Here is a 13,744-nt window from a genome sequence, read left to right as displayed (position 1 = left end):
ATGCCCTATATGATATATGCCATCATTTTCAAATTTGGATTTTCTTGTTGACACAACCATTCGACATGATTTTAAATTTCTAATCAATAACAAGTCAAATAACAGCCAATACTTCATCCATATATATGTAAGATATAAGCCATAATTTATTAGGTTTCCTTTGCCATACTTTCTCTATTGGCTGGAGGATTGCATCGAAGATTTAAAGATGATCCAGTCGTAACCAATAATTAACCAGTTCCTCATGATTAGAAATGAAATACTATTAATTTGATAAAAAAGAAATACAAGGCAAAAGGAAGTACAAGGAAAAGGAAATGATACGTACGCATGTTATTAGATAAAGAACTTAACAATTATGCCATCAGTGGCTCGGTGCTGGAAGAACGTTGCTCATCATCCACGGACCTCGATTTACTGCAAATGTGATGCGAAGAGATCACGACAAGAAACAATACCAGATTAGTAGCACTCAATGTTGCCAAGGTTCAGTAATAATTGTCCAAACGACTCGTGTTTAGAGTGTTTCCGAATTCCGAACCAACTAGTCCCTCCATTTGCAGGGAATTGCAGCTGTTACGTCCTCCACTATATAAACCAACAACAAACCGAATATAATTAATTCCGACTCCACTAAGAGCCTGAGCTAAGAAGTAAGAACGTACTCCAACGTACTTGCGTTTTGATTCTTTTGTTGCCTCGTCGTCATTGGGTTCGAGGGCCCAACTCATTAGTGAAGAAATCAGTAATGTTCTTCTCTGAAATCGCTTCAGACAACCCGAGGAGAAGAAACTGTGGAAGCAACCAAAACATGGTCATGGGAATGATTTCCTTGGGTTCATCAGTCACACCCTGGCTTGTAACCACGCCTAGTCTCCGGGTCTCAACTTTTGCGGCTGTGATACAACTTAGAATTGCAAATATCATCGAGAATGCAATCCCCAATTTTGGATGAAGACCGCAATTTATTGGTCTTTTCTTCTTGTAAGAATGTTGGAATATTGGAAGGATAATTATTAGAACCCGCAAGCTTCCGACATAATGAATCATGTCCACTATTAAGGAAAGAGATTGTGTGTGATTAGAATTTCCATGTTATTAGGAAACTGATGTAATTAGCTGATTGATTTGGTTGATTTGTTTTACTAAAGATAGCCCTATAATTGTGGATCGTGCTATCATCCATCCTGTATATAAGTTGTACCAAAGCATATCAATATGATTAAGAAAAGATCTTCATAATTCTATTTTCTCTTGATGGTATCAAAGCATCGACTCTGAGACGCAAGACGAAGCAAGAAATCACAAACACACAATCTCTTTCCTTAATACGGCTTGTTCGATGAAGAAAGTATTTCCAAGAATAGGATGCTTCTGGAATCTTTTTTCTTAAAAGACAGTCGCACCAAGGCTCTAGCTAGGTTGAGGTCGGTATGAACCTGAATTAATCAGGAAGAGAATAAGTGATACCACGATGAATGTGGCTGGGATCCCAAACTTGACTGACCAAGGGTTTATATAACCAATTGCCTCCAGTGAAACTAAAGGGACAAAGAGCATTAGCACAAACCCTAAAACAGCCTCACAGTAGAAGCCTGCCCCTTTGTTCCCCTCAGCACCATCTGATTCTGGCGTCGTCGTCAACGGCTCAGATTCTGATGGTGAATTCTCATTGAGAAATGACGTCAATGCATATGTCAAATTGTCAATCCACCACCCCTCAGTCATGGCCTCATGGGTGATGGGGTTAAATACTTTTCAACAGGGTTCTTTTTAATCAGTGGGGAATAAGAGCCGGCCAGTCGTACCGTCGTAAAAAGGTTTTTTTTTATTATAATTTTTTGTTCGTTTGTTTGGGGAACTTCTATTTAATTAGAGATGTCATCCATGATTGTGAGATTATCTTACAAATTATTGCTACTTGCTAGTTGCTTGCTATCGATCTATTCCAGTAAGGAAACGGTCTTATAAGCTCCAAGTTTGGGGCATTTTCGTCCACCAACAAAATTTGTTGCAACGGGAAAACATGCAGCAACAGAACTGCAGCCATGGAGTTTCAACCCCAAGCCCGAGGTTGCAAGTGCCGGGTCAGTTGTGCACTTGTGCTGCACTGGTCCAGCACTCATTTTGCAAACCTCATATTGGTTTCTGCAACTTTTGATGCCAACTCCGGTGTTCATCTATGATGTTTAAAATAGTAAGTTGAAGCCGGAAATCGGATTTTTTTTATTTTTCAGAATCTTTCTAAACTAAAAAGTGAATTTAATAAATAAATTTTCGCAATGACTTGGTCATCGAGAGTCCGAGAGAGGCTGATGGGCAAGGTTTTGGAGGCTTGGCATCTACTTCGAAAAAGTTTAGTCATTCCACTACATTTTGGGTTCATAATATGTAGTTTTGAAGGATATTGCCCGATCTACTAAATTGAAAAATTGTGGGGCCTCGTCTATGATACATTAATATAATATACTGATACCATATTGATTCAGAGGTAGTATCTTCTTCATGTATTGGTATACTAGTTTGAGACTATTCTACTTCTATATTGATCAAATTATTACCTTTGTATTAAACTATGTTTACTTGATATATCGGATCGGTACATTGATGTACAAGAGAATTTTCCAGTTAGCTGTGCATTACAATCGACAAAAACATTTATGGAACAACTGGGATACAAGGCTTGACATTGACTAATGAGGATATGATTTGTAAGATCGACCTAATGCATTGACAGTGTCAACACTATAATTGTTTGCTTTGACATTTTCTGTGAGTTTTTCATGGTTGCTTATAATAATAATGTACTCTTCCTAAAAGAAAATGGACGAACCAGTCTATTAGCTTGCCATTAAGCTCTCTCTTGATCTCTCTGAATTAGTCATCATTTTCTCTTGAAGTGTCGACTATAAATATATAGAGGGGGGCAGGTGTCTATATCCCTTGTGTAGCTCTAATATTTCGTTAGAGACATAATTCATATTCTGCTAGATCGATCGAAAGAGAGAGATCGGATCAAGATGTGCGACGAGTGTGCCATGGATGACTGTATCGTAAATTTGATGTGCGGCTGTATCATAGAATACGTTGCTCGTGCCATATGGGGACTTATTGTGAACTGGTGAGTTTGTATTAAGAATATTACTTATTTGAACAAGTTAACTGATAATGCAAAATATATGCAGAAATGCCAAAAGTGAATGTTTTAGAATTCTGGATATTGGTGAATAGAACAAAAACATGTTATTTTGAAGTCCTAGCTAACTGTGTGCTCTGTATTTGTGCATTGTGTATCTTCAGCGTTTGGCTCGCTGCTGCAGCGGTAACTGCGGCGGCCTCATCAGTGATAGACCGTATAGCGAACAATTTTCCTGATATAGATTGTAATTTTGTGTATCGGGTATATTAACAGTGTGCTATGTATTTGTGCATTGTGTATCTTCAGCGTTTGGCTGGCTGCTGCTGCGGTAGCTGCGGCAGCTGCGGCGGCCTCATCAATGATAGACCATATAGCGGACAATTTTCCTGATAAAGATTGTAATTTGGTATATCGGATATATTATGCCGGCTTTACCAATATCATATTATCATTTTAATGAACAAATAAATTTACGAATTAAGTGTGTGTATTGCATGCTGCCCAGCCATTCTGCCAATTGATATCAGTACGCAATAAAACTAGCACCGGAATCACAAAGCTATCTACAGAAGATAAGTAAGTCAAGTATTGCAAAAGTTATAGATCATCGTAAGTAATATCGTTGCAACTGTTGCCTCTAAAAATCACCTCGGCCAAGAAAGCCGAGAGATCAAGGAACAAATGTCCTTCTCGATGAATAGTTTGCGGGGCGTGCCAGCACACGGCCAGAAGGCCAAGTGTGCAATTGTAGATGTAGTAGATGAAGTGCGCGTGTTCTGACTTATCAAGCAATTGTTGGCCGAGGAAGGAACTGATACTCGGCCGATAGTTCGCTGCCTTTGGATCAAAGACTTGATGGCTGAAAGTCGGGTGAATTGGGTGTGGTTGTGAGAGTATGAGTGAATACGAATTGTCTGGTCACAAGGCTCAGGTCAATTGGATCCAAGTAATAACAAGTAACGGTAAAAGTGAACTCGTAACAAATGAAATCTTCAAGATTGATAGCTATTATGCCAATACGAACAGTAAATAACATGATCAAATAAACAAATTAAGCATAAAGACAATAAGGAGCAAATAAAAGATAATAACAATAAAACTGAAATCTGGAATGGCTGAAAATCATTAACTATTGTTTGAAAGAAAACAAAGAAAACAACTCAAAATCGATACTAGGCTACAAGGAAAGTAGAGTAACTGAAATTGTAACTAGCAAAGCAAACTAACTAAGAAACAGACGGAAATTCTACCTAAGCAAAAGGTAAGACGAAAACAAGAAAAGCTTGATGGCTTGAGTTTCTGGAGTTGTGTGTGATGTCTTATGTCGATGCTTCTATTTATATTGGCTGCTCTGTGACTAGAACTGATCTCTTGACTATTGTTGAGTGGAATTCGGCCTCCTATTGGCTCAGTGACTCTATCTTGATCGGCTCTGATACTTATCGTCGGCTGACTTGACGCTGGATTCTATCTTGATCGGCTCTGATGGTCGTCATCAACGGCTGTAATTAATCTTGAAGTAGACTATCTTGGATTGAACTCTCCTTATCGGCTTATGAACTTCAATTCGATTGAAATACTAACTTGATCAAATTTCATCTTTATCACTTATCGGCCTTCTCTGTCAATAGGCTATTATCTTCCTAAGTTGAGTTCGAGTTGGAAACTGACTAGAGTGATTTGAACAATTGGCCGATGGGCTTTTAGACAATAAATTTATTTTTGAATTGATGACTACGGGCCGATCGATAACCAAGAACATAGCTTTATCTGACTTGTCTTGGACCAAATGAACTGTCCAATTATTCATTGGCCAACATTTCTAGCTATCGGCCCAATTACTTGTTGAGCGGCTCATTGTAATTCGAAATCATTCAATAACTATGCACATTAGCTATGTCTGAGTGGACATGCAAATGTGGATACAAACAGCAACACAAATGAATTAGTGCGCGTGCGGAAATTAAAAGACCTCTTTAACCTTCAAATCAACATCATAGAAATGGAAAGATGGTGAGAGAAGTTAATTAGAAGTTATAACCATTGACAAGATCCATGGCGTATGAGATATGACGTATAACCTTCAACGTCAGCCATATAGCGCGTATAGTTGTGTATGAGATAATGGACATGGAACTATGGCTTTTATTTCATAGAACTTTATAAAACATGACTTAATTTACTCTCAAGTGGGTATATAACTATATACTACTACTAACTTGAGTAGTTGAGTCCTTGACTATGGCTATGTTTGGTATGGCTGTGCTTTTCAGAAAAGCTGGCTTCTGCTTATTTCTGAGAATAAGTGGCTGAAAAGCAAAGCAGCTGAGTGTTTGGTAAACTAGCTTTTTATAAGTGCTGTCAGTGGCAAAAGCAGTGGCAAAGTGTTTGGTAAATCAAAACTGGCTTGTGCTTTTTGTTTGTGGAATGACCAATTTGGACATGAAAGATTATTTTACCTTAATTGTTTGGTAATACAATGTTATTCAAATGCTCTTGTTATCATTTTTTATCTTTATTATATCCTTATAAATTTTTGTTAACTTTCAATTTTTATAAATCATGGTGACCATATAATTAATATTGAATAATTTTTAAAATAACATGTACAAATATATTAGTAACAGCTTAGATTTTTCAATGTGGGCGTCTATCTCATTTCTCCAACATCATGAACCTAAAATTGATGACTCAAAAGATACCAAAGAGCAAGTTTTTCTTTTCGAAAATTGACGATACTTTTTTTAATGAGAATAACCAAAGAAGAGTACATCTCTGACTGATATAAAAGCTAAATACTGGAAACAAGAACTTCAAAAACATAGAGAAGGTAATAGAACACCCCATGATGATCATCATGTACTACATGTCAACTTCTAGTGACCTAGAAATCACAGTCTATCAAGAGTAGTTGACCTTCCTGCAATTCTTTCTGATCTCTCCCCTTGAACCTGTAATTGGTGAAAGATTCCCCATCTTAATCATGGACTTGGAAAATTGCTCGAGGAAAAGCTCGTTGTTCACTGCATATTGCTGAACCAATTACTTGGCTACTTCACTCTTTGTAACAAGAACTTGGTCAGAGTTAAGCAGGCCCTTGTTAGTCAATAAGTTCTTGAAGTAGCTGTTGTCAAACTTTGTTGGGCTCACAAAGTCCAGGAAGAACAGGTTTTGGTCTCCACCAGATCTTGGGCAATTGTTCCTCAAACTGGCAGCATTTGGAAGATGGTTCATGATCTCAGCTAATGTTTTTGAAATATGCCAACCAATGGCAATAAACTAGTCCTGCTTTGCACTCTTTTCCCATCTATGTTTTGTTACTAACATGATATCTATTGAAATCGACAATAATGGCAAATCTGCTAAAAGAAGCAAACATGCTATGATGGATTCTATGAGTATCATCATATAGACTAACATGGAACCACTTAATCTGTACCACAAAATCTGTCAAAATTTTAGTCTTCATATGTTAGTTTAATTGATCCCTCATATAGGGATCAAGACAACACAACTATGCAGATCGTTTTAATTGTACCACAAAATCTGTCAAAATTTTAGTCTTTATATGGTAGTTTAATTGATCTACAACATACTACTTGATCCCTCATATAGGGATTTGTACAACACAACTATTAGACAAGCATTGAATCTTGACCAATACAATCTGCATATGAGTATGCAGTATATATGCAATGAAAAATCATAGTTTGCAACACGGCTAGCTATATGCATAGCCCACAATAGGCAGTAAAAGATGAAAAACGGGGTAATCATCTAGATACCCACCAAACCAATAGTTCCCTTATTTATTTGATTTGCTATTTCAACATGCTTACCCTTAAGCATCAGTTTGAGATATCTCCCAACATTATTATAATCAAAACACCCACCAAAATTTCATCGTCAAAACATGCCAACATATGATAGCATGACACACAAACAAGCTTGGTTTGAACTAAATCAAAAATACGTACCTTGCCAAGCTGATCATAGGCAATATATTCGGAATTCCAGTTCAATACTGCATATACAACATTTGAAGTAGTTAATAAATGTCAGCACCAAAATTGAACCACACACAGGGTTCATGAGTCTAAATTCCAATAGATGTCCACCCATTCATAATATCCTCCACTTCTCTCAGCAGCTTCAATTGAGATCACATCTCCAATTCCCATATATCCTCCACTTCTGGGAGAGTCGGGCATGTTTGAATTGAGTGAACAAAGAGAGGAAGAGGAAGAAGAAATTGAAGCTACTGGAAGAAAACAGCTCGATTTGTTTCCCATTTTCCCAAATCAACCTAATCCCACGTTGATTCATTACCCAAGCATAATTGATCTAAACGAACTACACTCAAGCATAATTGATCTCATATCTGTCAAACCCACAACAATATTATCTCAAACATTCATCAAATTCAAAGAAATTAAAACTGAAATAGATACAAGACTAACCCTGAATCAAATTGCCAAGAAGCCAGCCATCAAGGATTGAGGCATCGATTTCGAACACGGATGAGAGATTAGATGAAGGCAGTCAGAGAGAGAGATCAAACCACAGTCATGCAGAAGACGGTATTTCCGAAATGAAGAGAGGTGAACACGGAAGAGAAAATTTTTATGGCATTGTGTAATTGTCGAAACGAAGAGAGGATAGAAATCGGTATTTCTGAAAGTTCATTAAACTACAGTAACACCGCTACAGTGACAAAAGCCATCTCCTGCTTCTAAAAGCAAGGCACTGGCGGCTTTGGCTTTTCCATCGAAAAAGCTCTGGCTTCTGGAAAAAGTTGAAGAGAAGCTAGTTTACCAAACGCGAGAGGTCGAGGCGCTTATAAGCAGGGGAGCAAAAAAGCCCCCCCAAACGCAGCCTATATCGTTCTCCCACAATCGTATTAATTGAATGACTTAAATAATCATCAATTTGATGCAAAGATAATCTTTAAAGAATGATTCAAAAATTTAATTAAACAGATCCATTTAAAATATTACATTATAAGATGAGAAGAGGGAGAGTGTTGAAAAATGAATGAAACGCAACTACCTAGGCGCAGGAACTTAACATGGATGTTAAAAATGAATTTAAGGACAATGTCGCTCTTCTAAATTTAATCAAGATCGATGTGAATGCACGTGATGATCTAGGTAGGATGTCGACTACATGTGCCCAGTGCAGGTTGGCAGTTGGCGTTGGCTTGGCTTGTTTATTTTTCTGAAATGAAGACAGTAAGTACAATTGACTTGATTTAATTTCTCGAGTCAATGGACGTCCTATATCATATTGAAACTTGTAAGCTATAGCCTATAAGTCTATAACATAAGCTTTCCTCCAAGTCTTGAAAGACATAAAGAAAGCCTTTGTTAAGTTCCTCATTAAGCTCTATAACTACCTCCTCCTGTTTCTCCAAGTGATCAGCTAGAAATGGGTGAAGCCCAAAGTTCCTGCGCCTGTGGCAGCGGTAGTTCGCTGTTCTTCTCACTCATAAGCATCTTTTTCATCTGGGTCATCGTCCTTCCCCGAAACCCTAAAATCACAATCACTGATGCCCTTCTCACCCAGTTCAGTTTCACCAACACCACCACCAACAGCACCCTCTACTACAACCTTGCCTTCAACCTCACCATCAGAAATCCCAACAAAAGGCTCGGCATCAGCTACCGTCGCATCCGAGTCATTGGTAACTACCAAAAGAAGAGGTTTGCCCTCGTGACTTTGCCTAATACTACAGTACCGTTTTACCAAGGCCACAAGAACACCACCTTTTTGAGTGACATAATTGTTCAAGGGCAGCAGGTGGTGAAGTTTGGGAAAAAGGAGATTTCCGAGTTTAACAAGGAGACTGCCGCTGGTATTTACAGTATTGATGCAGTGCTCGCTCTTCGGGTGAAGCTCAGGTTGGGCACGATAAAGTTTCACAACTATGGCCCGGAAAATATCCACTGCAAGCTGAAACTTCCTTTAAGTACTAGAAATAGTACTTTAAATCAAACATCCGTGAGTAGCAGTTTCAATGTTACAAATTGTGGGCATGTTTCTGTGGTTACTGGTTTTTTCTTGTCTTGGTTTTCATGAATGTTATGAACCTCTATCTTGTACCTCTATCTTCTTGTTAATTGTCTTTTTTTTTTAAGGTGTCATATGGAAGACTGATTCTTCGATCTGTAACCAAAGAAACAAAAGGAAGTAAAAAAAAACAAAAAAAGCTATTTCTAAATGGATGTGTTTGTGCTTGATCAACTTGTAATTAAGGAATTTTTTTTTTTTTGGGCCCAAGTAATTAAGGCTTAATACTGAACAAGACTTTGGAATTCAATTATTTATCCATGCACAGAACTTGACGGGGTTTTGTCGGGCTCCTCCAGCGCTTGCAATTTTTTGCCTGACCTCGACTAGAACTTATAAGCATACCAAAATACAACTAAAATATAGGAAATAAGATTGGCTGTAGATACTGCAGCCAAGGTCCAGTAATACTCAACCACAGCAGCATTGCATATCATCACAACATGACTCCACATCTCCTTTTTTTACCTCCTTCAAGCCACATTTGTGCTCAACAGCAAAAGCACTGCACATTATTATCAGAGAGCTTCAGTAGTTTCATCATATAGTATAATCCTCATCCCAAATGAAAGACTGATAATCCACATCGATATCTGAATACAATAATCATAGGTTTTATTATTAGCTGCTGCTTCAAGGTCCTTCTGGTATGACTCCAGAATCAAGAAAAACGTTCCAACAAGGTGTACAAAATATCAGAGTATAGACAGCAACCACGCTGGCCGTGTTCAATAACTCCTCTTATAGTGTCATGGAAGTTGGAAGCCACTTGGCTTGCCTCCTCTTTCACTATCTCAGCTCCAAAAATTCCTGTTCCTGATAAACCAATTTTGGACTAATCATGTAGCTTGAGGTTCAAAGGCGATTATGAAAATGGTAGAAAAGGCTGATATCACCCAATTTTATCTATAGCTTCGACGAGTGTAAGCAAACAATAGCCACAACATACACACTGGGATAATCTCATGGATCTGTCTCAAACCATGTTATTGACCACATCTAGCCACCGAGTACCCACAACGAAGCAATAACATGTTGTACCTGGTGCAGCTATCTTCCTTGATCCTGTTTTTCTGAATAGCATGACATACAGTTTGGCAAAACCCAATTTTCCCTCGTTATGAGATGGAGGGGATGTTGCAGTTCATGTGCTTGCGTTTTAAGAGAATGGATTTCCAGCAGAATAGGAGAAGCACCAGATAATGGGATGATGTGCAAAGAATCACGTATAGGAAAGCCTTGTTTTTTCCACTTCAGTAACTGCAAAGGTTCCACCGATCTCTTAATTTGTTTATAGATTAGCAATATAATCGTAGCCCTGTCTGGCACCTGCATTTCAAGAAGGAAAAGATTGGTTCTCACAAGAAACTTGAAATGATAAGTCCTGGAAAATTCAAGGGGAACTTGAGAATGACTGAATTGAAACCTGAGGCAATAGGTCCGAGGCTCCAAAAAACATCGGCATGGAACTAACCACTCTCTGGGAGCCTCTGAAAAATATTGGGAGGCACAAGCTACTAATACCCTTAGCGCATTTGTTTTGGGTACAAACTTCCCTCAGCAGATAACAATAGACCCACTAAAGAAGAAAAGATCTGCCACCATCATACATTAGGCTTCTATTTTAAACCTAATAGACCATGGCTCTATGCCAGTCTGTGGCTTCAACTAGATAGAGCCAAGCCTGCTCAAGTTACCCAAACAAGGCCCATCAACAGTTCAATTACACCTTGAGCTCCCAAAATCTCATTGATGCATTAGATCATCACATGAAAATCGCACAACAGAGGACCTGATGTCACGTACAATAAGATTTTCTGTTTCTCACCCTTGCACTCTTAACTAATATAAACTACAGGTGCTTGTAGCCTTACAAAGTACTGGCAGTATTTCCATTGACAAAAAGCCCTTACCTGCAAGCCAAAGTTTTTGGTCCTCTGTTGTGAGAAGCCACCAAGGCAAATTCTTTCAATTTGTGAACTACAGATAACTAAACGTATACAAAAACTTGTGCACTGACCAGTTAAATCCAAACTAAAAAAACAGAAACATTGGATAAATTCCTCAGATGTTTCTGTTTGTTTGCAAAAACATTGACGGCATGGTAGCTAGGAAAGTATGTGCACCATGAAACAAAGGGAACTAGGAAAGTATGTTCTCTTTCAATTTGTGATAACTATTGGTAACTAAATGTTTCACTATGCTTGAAAACAAAAGAAAATTGATGACTGTGGCACTAGGAAAGTTTGTTTTCATCATCCAGACAGCATATCATGCAAGTAAGAAAGCCCATGAATAACTGCGACAACCACAGAATGCCTATGGAAACAAATCCACTACTAGTACTCATTGACAATGAGTTCTCATCAAAAGTCGCTAGGCATTAAAGTCTCAACATCAACCAAATGCACTACAAAGGAAATGGCATGGGAAAGTTAACAATCAATCCCTAAAAGCGTGATTGCATTATCGCAAAATGATTGTGCTTACCAAGAGTCTGGAGAATCAATTGTTCCAAAATGTTTTTACTGGCCCCTCACTTCTGCAGAATTAAGTTGTAAGCAGTGAGATAAGTGTAATGGTGATACTAACAAGCACAAGAAACAGACTAGCTTTGTTGATTAAGTGAAACAACGGAAATCAAAGTGCTTACACAACAAAATTCAAGCCATCCGAGTATGAGCTAATTGAAAGCCTCCAATTTTATTTGAAGAGCTACAGCTTCATAAAAAAGCAGACTGCTCATAGTAAACAGTCCCTCAAACTAACTTGCTTTCAAGGTATTTCTTCATTTGGCATGAAATTAAAGGAAAAGGTTCGACTTGGATCAGTTAGAGTTGAGCCATAACTGAAGGTAAATGAGATATCTTCTCATAAGAGGAAGAACGAAAAGGAAATATCACACAATGTGTCACAAACTCAACATATGGTACAGTAACACATTGACATTATAGAGCCTACTTCTGCTTCACAAAACTGAAACTGCACCAGAAGAATGAGAGCTCTCCCACACCTCAATACCTTCAACATCTTCTCTAACAACAAACAGCCTATTCCCACCGCCTTCGATTTTCTTTATAATCCCTCTCTGAGCATCCTCCTCTTTATCCACAAAATTCCTCCTATACAATCCCTCGCAAACCTCACTTTCTCCATCCACCCTATTTTCGGCTTTCTTCGGCAGTCTCGACCAAACCTCCAAGGCACCATCTCTGCCCACAAAGGCTTGGTTTTTGTAACAGTGAATTACACTACTGCTATTGCCACCCCCCTTTATGTTCCTCATGCTTGGGTCCTTATCTTGTAAATAAACCCACGGATCATCCCCTAAATTACGCAGGTCTGCCATTGCCAAATCTCCAGACTTTGAACACACCTTGAACAGAGTCGACTCTTCAATGTCCACGTCGATGTCGGCGAAGGAGTCCCCGAACCTACTGCTCCGCCCCGACCCTGGCTCGTTCGTCTCCCAAACCACCTCCTTAGACCTCGGGTCCCACATTCGGATATAACCCGAGTACCCGAACGCACCGCAAGTGACGGAGCTCCCAACAATCAAGCCCGTTTCAGGCAGCCACGTCAGCTTTCCGACGGCCAAGTTCTTCGCCGAGCTTCCCGATTGCCTGCTCAGCTCACCGACGATCTTGAGCGTTGATTTGTCGATCACTAAGATGCAGTTCTCTCTGTGCGGGCAATCGAAAGCGGCGAAGACTGAGCTCGGCGAGTTCGAGACGGACGTAACTCGGGCCTTGAAGATTCTCGGGTCGGCCGGGTCGGTCCAGTGGATCGCCCCCATGTTTCGCACGCCGGAGAAATCGTAGAAGTGGAGCCCCGGGTCGGATTCGGATCCTACGGCGGCGATTTCAGGATACACTCGGCAAATCGAGTTTATGTCCTCCAAATGAGTACGGATCGTTCCGGCGTGGCACAGATTCCAATCGTAGCTGGATATTTGACCGCCGTGTGCGATCCAAACGGAGCCGTCGGTACCAGCTGTGATCGCCGAGGGGAGGCCGTCGGAGGCGGGATGTACAGTTGTGACGATCGAGGCGTCGATTCCGGATAACGGAGGCGGCAACATCGCCGACTTGAGCTGCGACTCGATGCCGTAGTAGAGAGCTTCATCGGCGAGTTCTTGCTTGGCGAATCGGCGAGCCGTGGAAGGGAGACCGTCGGAGCGGAGGAGAGAGAGTATGACTGAGAAGATCTCCGGGTCCCGGTCTATGAAAACCGGGTCCGGGTCGTCGGAGGTCCGGCTCGAGAGGGCGGCTAAGAGAGAGTCGGGACCGCCTGCCTGGATTGTCGATAAGGTAGTTTCGAAGAGCTTGCCTCCGACGTTGAGCTTGATACGGTCGTCGGAGCGAGGGCCGCTGGCTGTGTGGTGGTGACCGTTTTCCATTAGGGGCCGTGAAGTTGAAGATTAGTTGAAAACGGTCAACAACTTTACGGGAACTACTAGTAGGAGCAACCAAAGAAACGTGGTAACTGAGAATTGAGAAATGCATTATGGTTATTTTACGCTAGTACCCTTGAAAT

General features: G+C 39.9%; 2 protein-coding genes and 1 pseudogene across 4 annotated transcripts; 1 reads left to right on the top strand and 2 right to left on the bottom strand.

The window, feature by feature from the left end:
- Positions 1–356: 356 nt before the first annotated feature.
- Positions 357–1,728, bottom strand: LOC133722784 (protein NRT1/ PTR FAMILY 5.1-like; annotated as a pseudogene).
- Positions 1,729–7,600: 5,872 nt separating this feature from the next.
- Positions 7,601–9,359, top strand: LOC133723372 (NDR1/HIN1-like protein 10). The gene has a single exon (XM_062150192.1). It carries the CDS (start codon positions 8,567–8,569, stop codon positions 9,215–9,217), a length of 651 nt encoding a protein of 216 aa, XP_062006176.1. The 5' UTR covers positions 7,601–8,566; the 3' UTR covers positions 9,218–9,359.
- Positions 9,360–9,800: 441 nt separating this feature from the next.
- On the bottom strand, positions 9,801–13,744 carry LOC133723371 (protein ENDOPLASMIC RETICULUM-ARRESTED PEN3). 3 transcript variants are annotated; one of them, XM_062150190.1, is made up of 4 exons: positions 11,862–13,744; positions 11,699–11,750; positions 10,635–11,145; positions 9,801–10,537 (listed from the first exon to the last, which is right to left on the bottom strand). In XM_062150190.1, exon 1 carries the CDS (start codon positions 13,605–13,607, stop codon positions 12,177–12,179), a length of 1,431 nt encoding a protein of 476 aa, XP_062006174.1. In that variant the 5' UTR covers positions 13,608–13,744; the 3' UTR covers positions 9,801–10,537; positions 10,635–11,145; positions 11,699–11,750; positions 11,862–12,176. The 3 variants fall into 3 exon arrangements, with proteins under 3 accessions (XP_062006174.1, XP_062006173.1, XP_062006175.1); XM_062150189.1 differs by having other exon boundaries at positions 10,635–11,121; XM_062150191.1 differs by lacking the exon at positions 10,635–11,145.

Source organism: Rosa rugosa, chromosome 7 (assembly GCF_958449725.1).
Source record: "Rosa rugosa chromosome 7, drRosRugo1.1, whole genome shotgun sequence".
Taxonomy (NCBI): domain Eukaryota; kingdom Viridiplantae; phylum Streptophyta; class Magnoliopsida; order Rosales; family Rosaceae; genus Rosa; species Rosa rugosa.
This window is presented reverse-complemented; position numbering and strand designations above follow the sequence as displayed.

Excerpts from the sequence above, each read along its gene's own strand:
- LOC133723372 (XM_062150192.1), top strand. The coding sequence starts at position 8,567 with ATGGGTGAAGCCCAAAGTTCCTGCGCCTGTGGCAGCGGTAGTTCGCTG.
- LOC133723371 (XM_062150190.1), bottom strand. The coding sequence starts at position 13,607 with ATGGAAAACGGTCACCACCACACAGCCAGCGGCCCTCGCTCCGACGAC.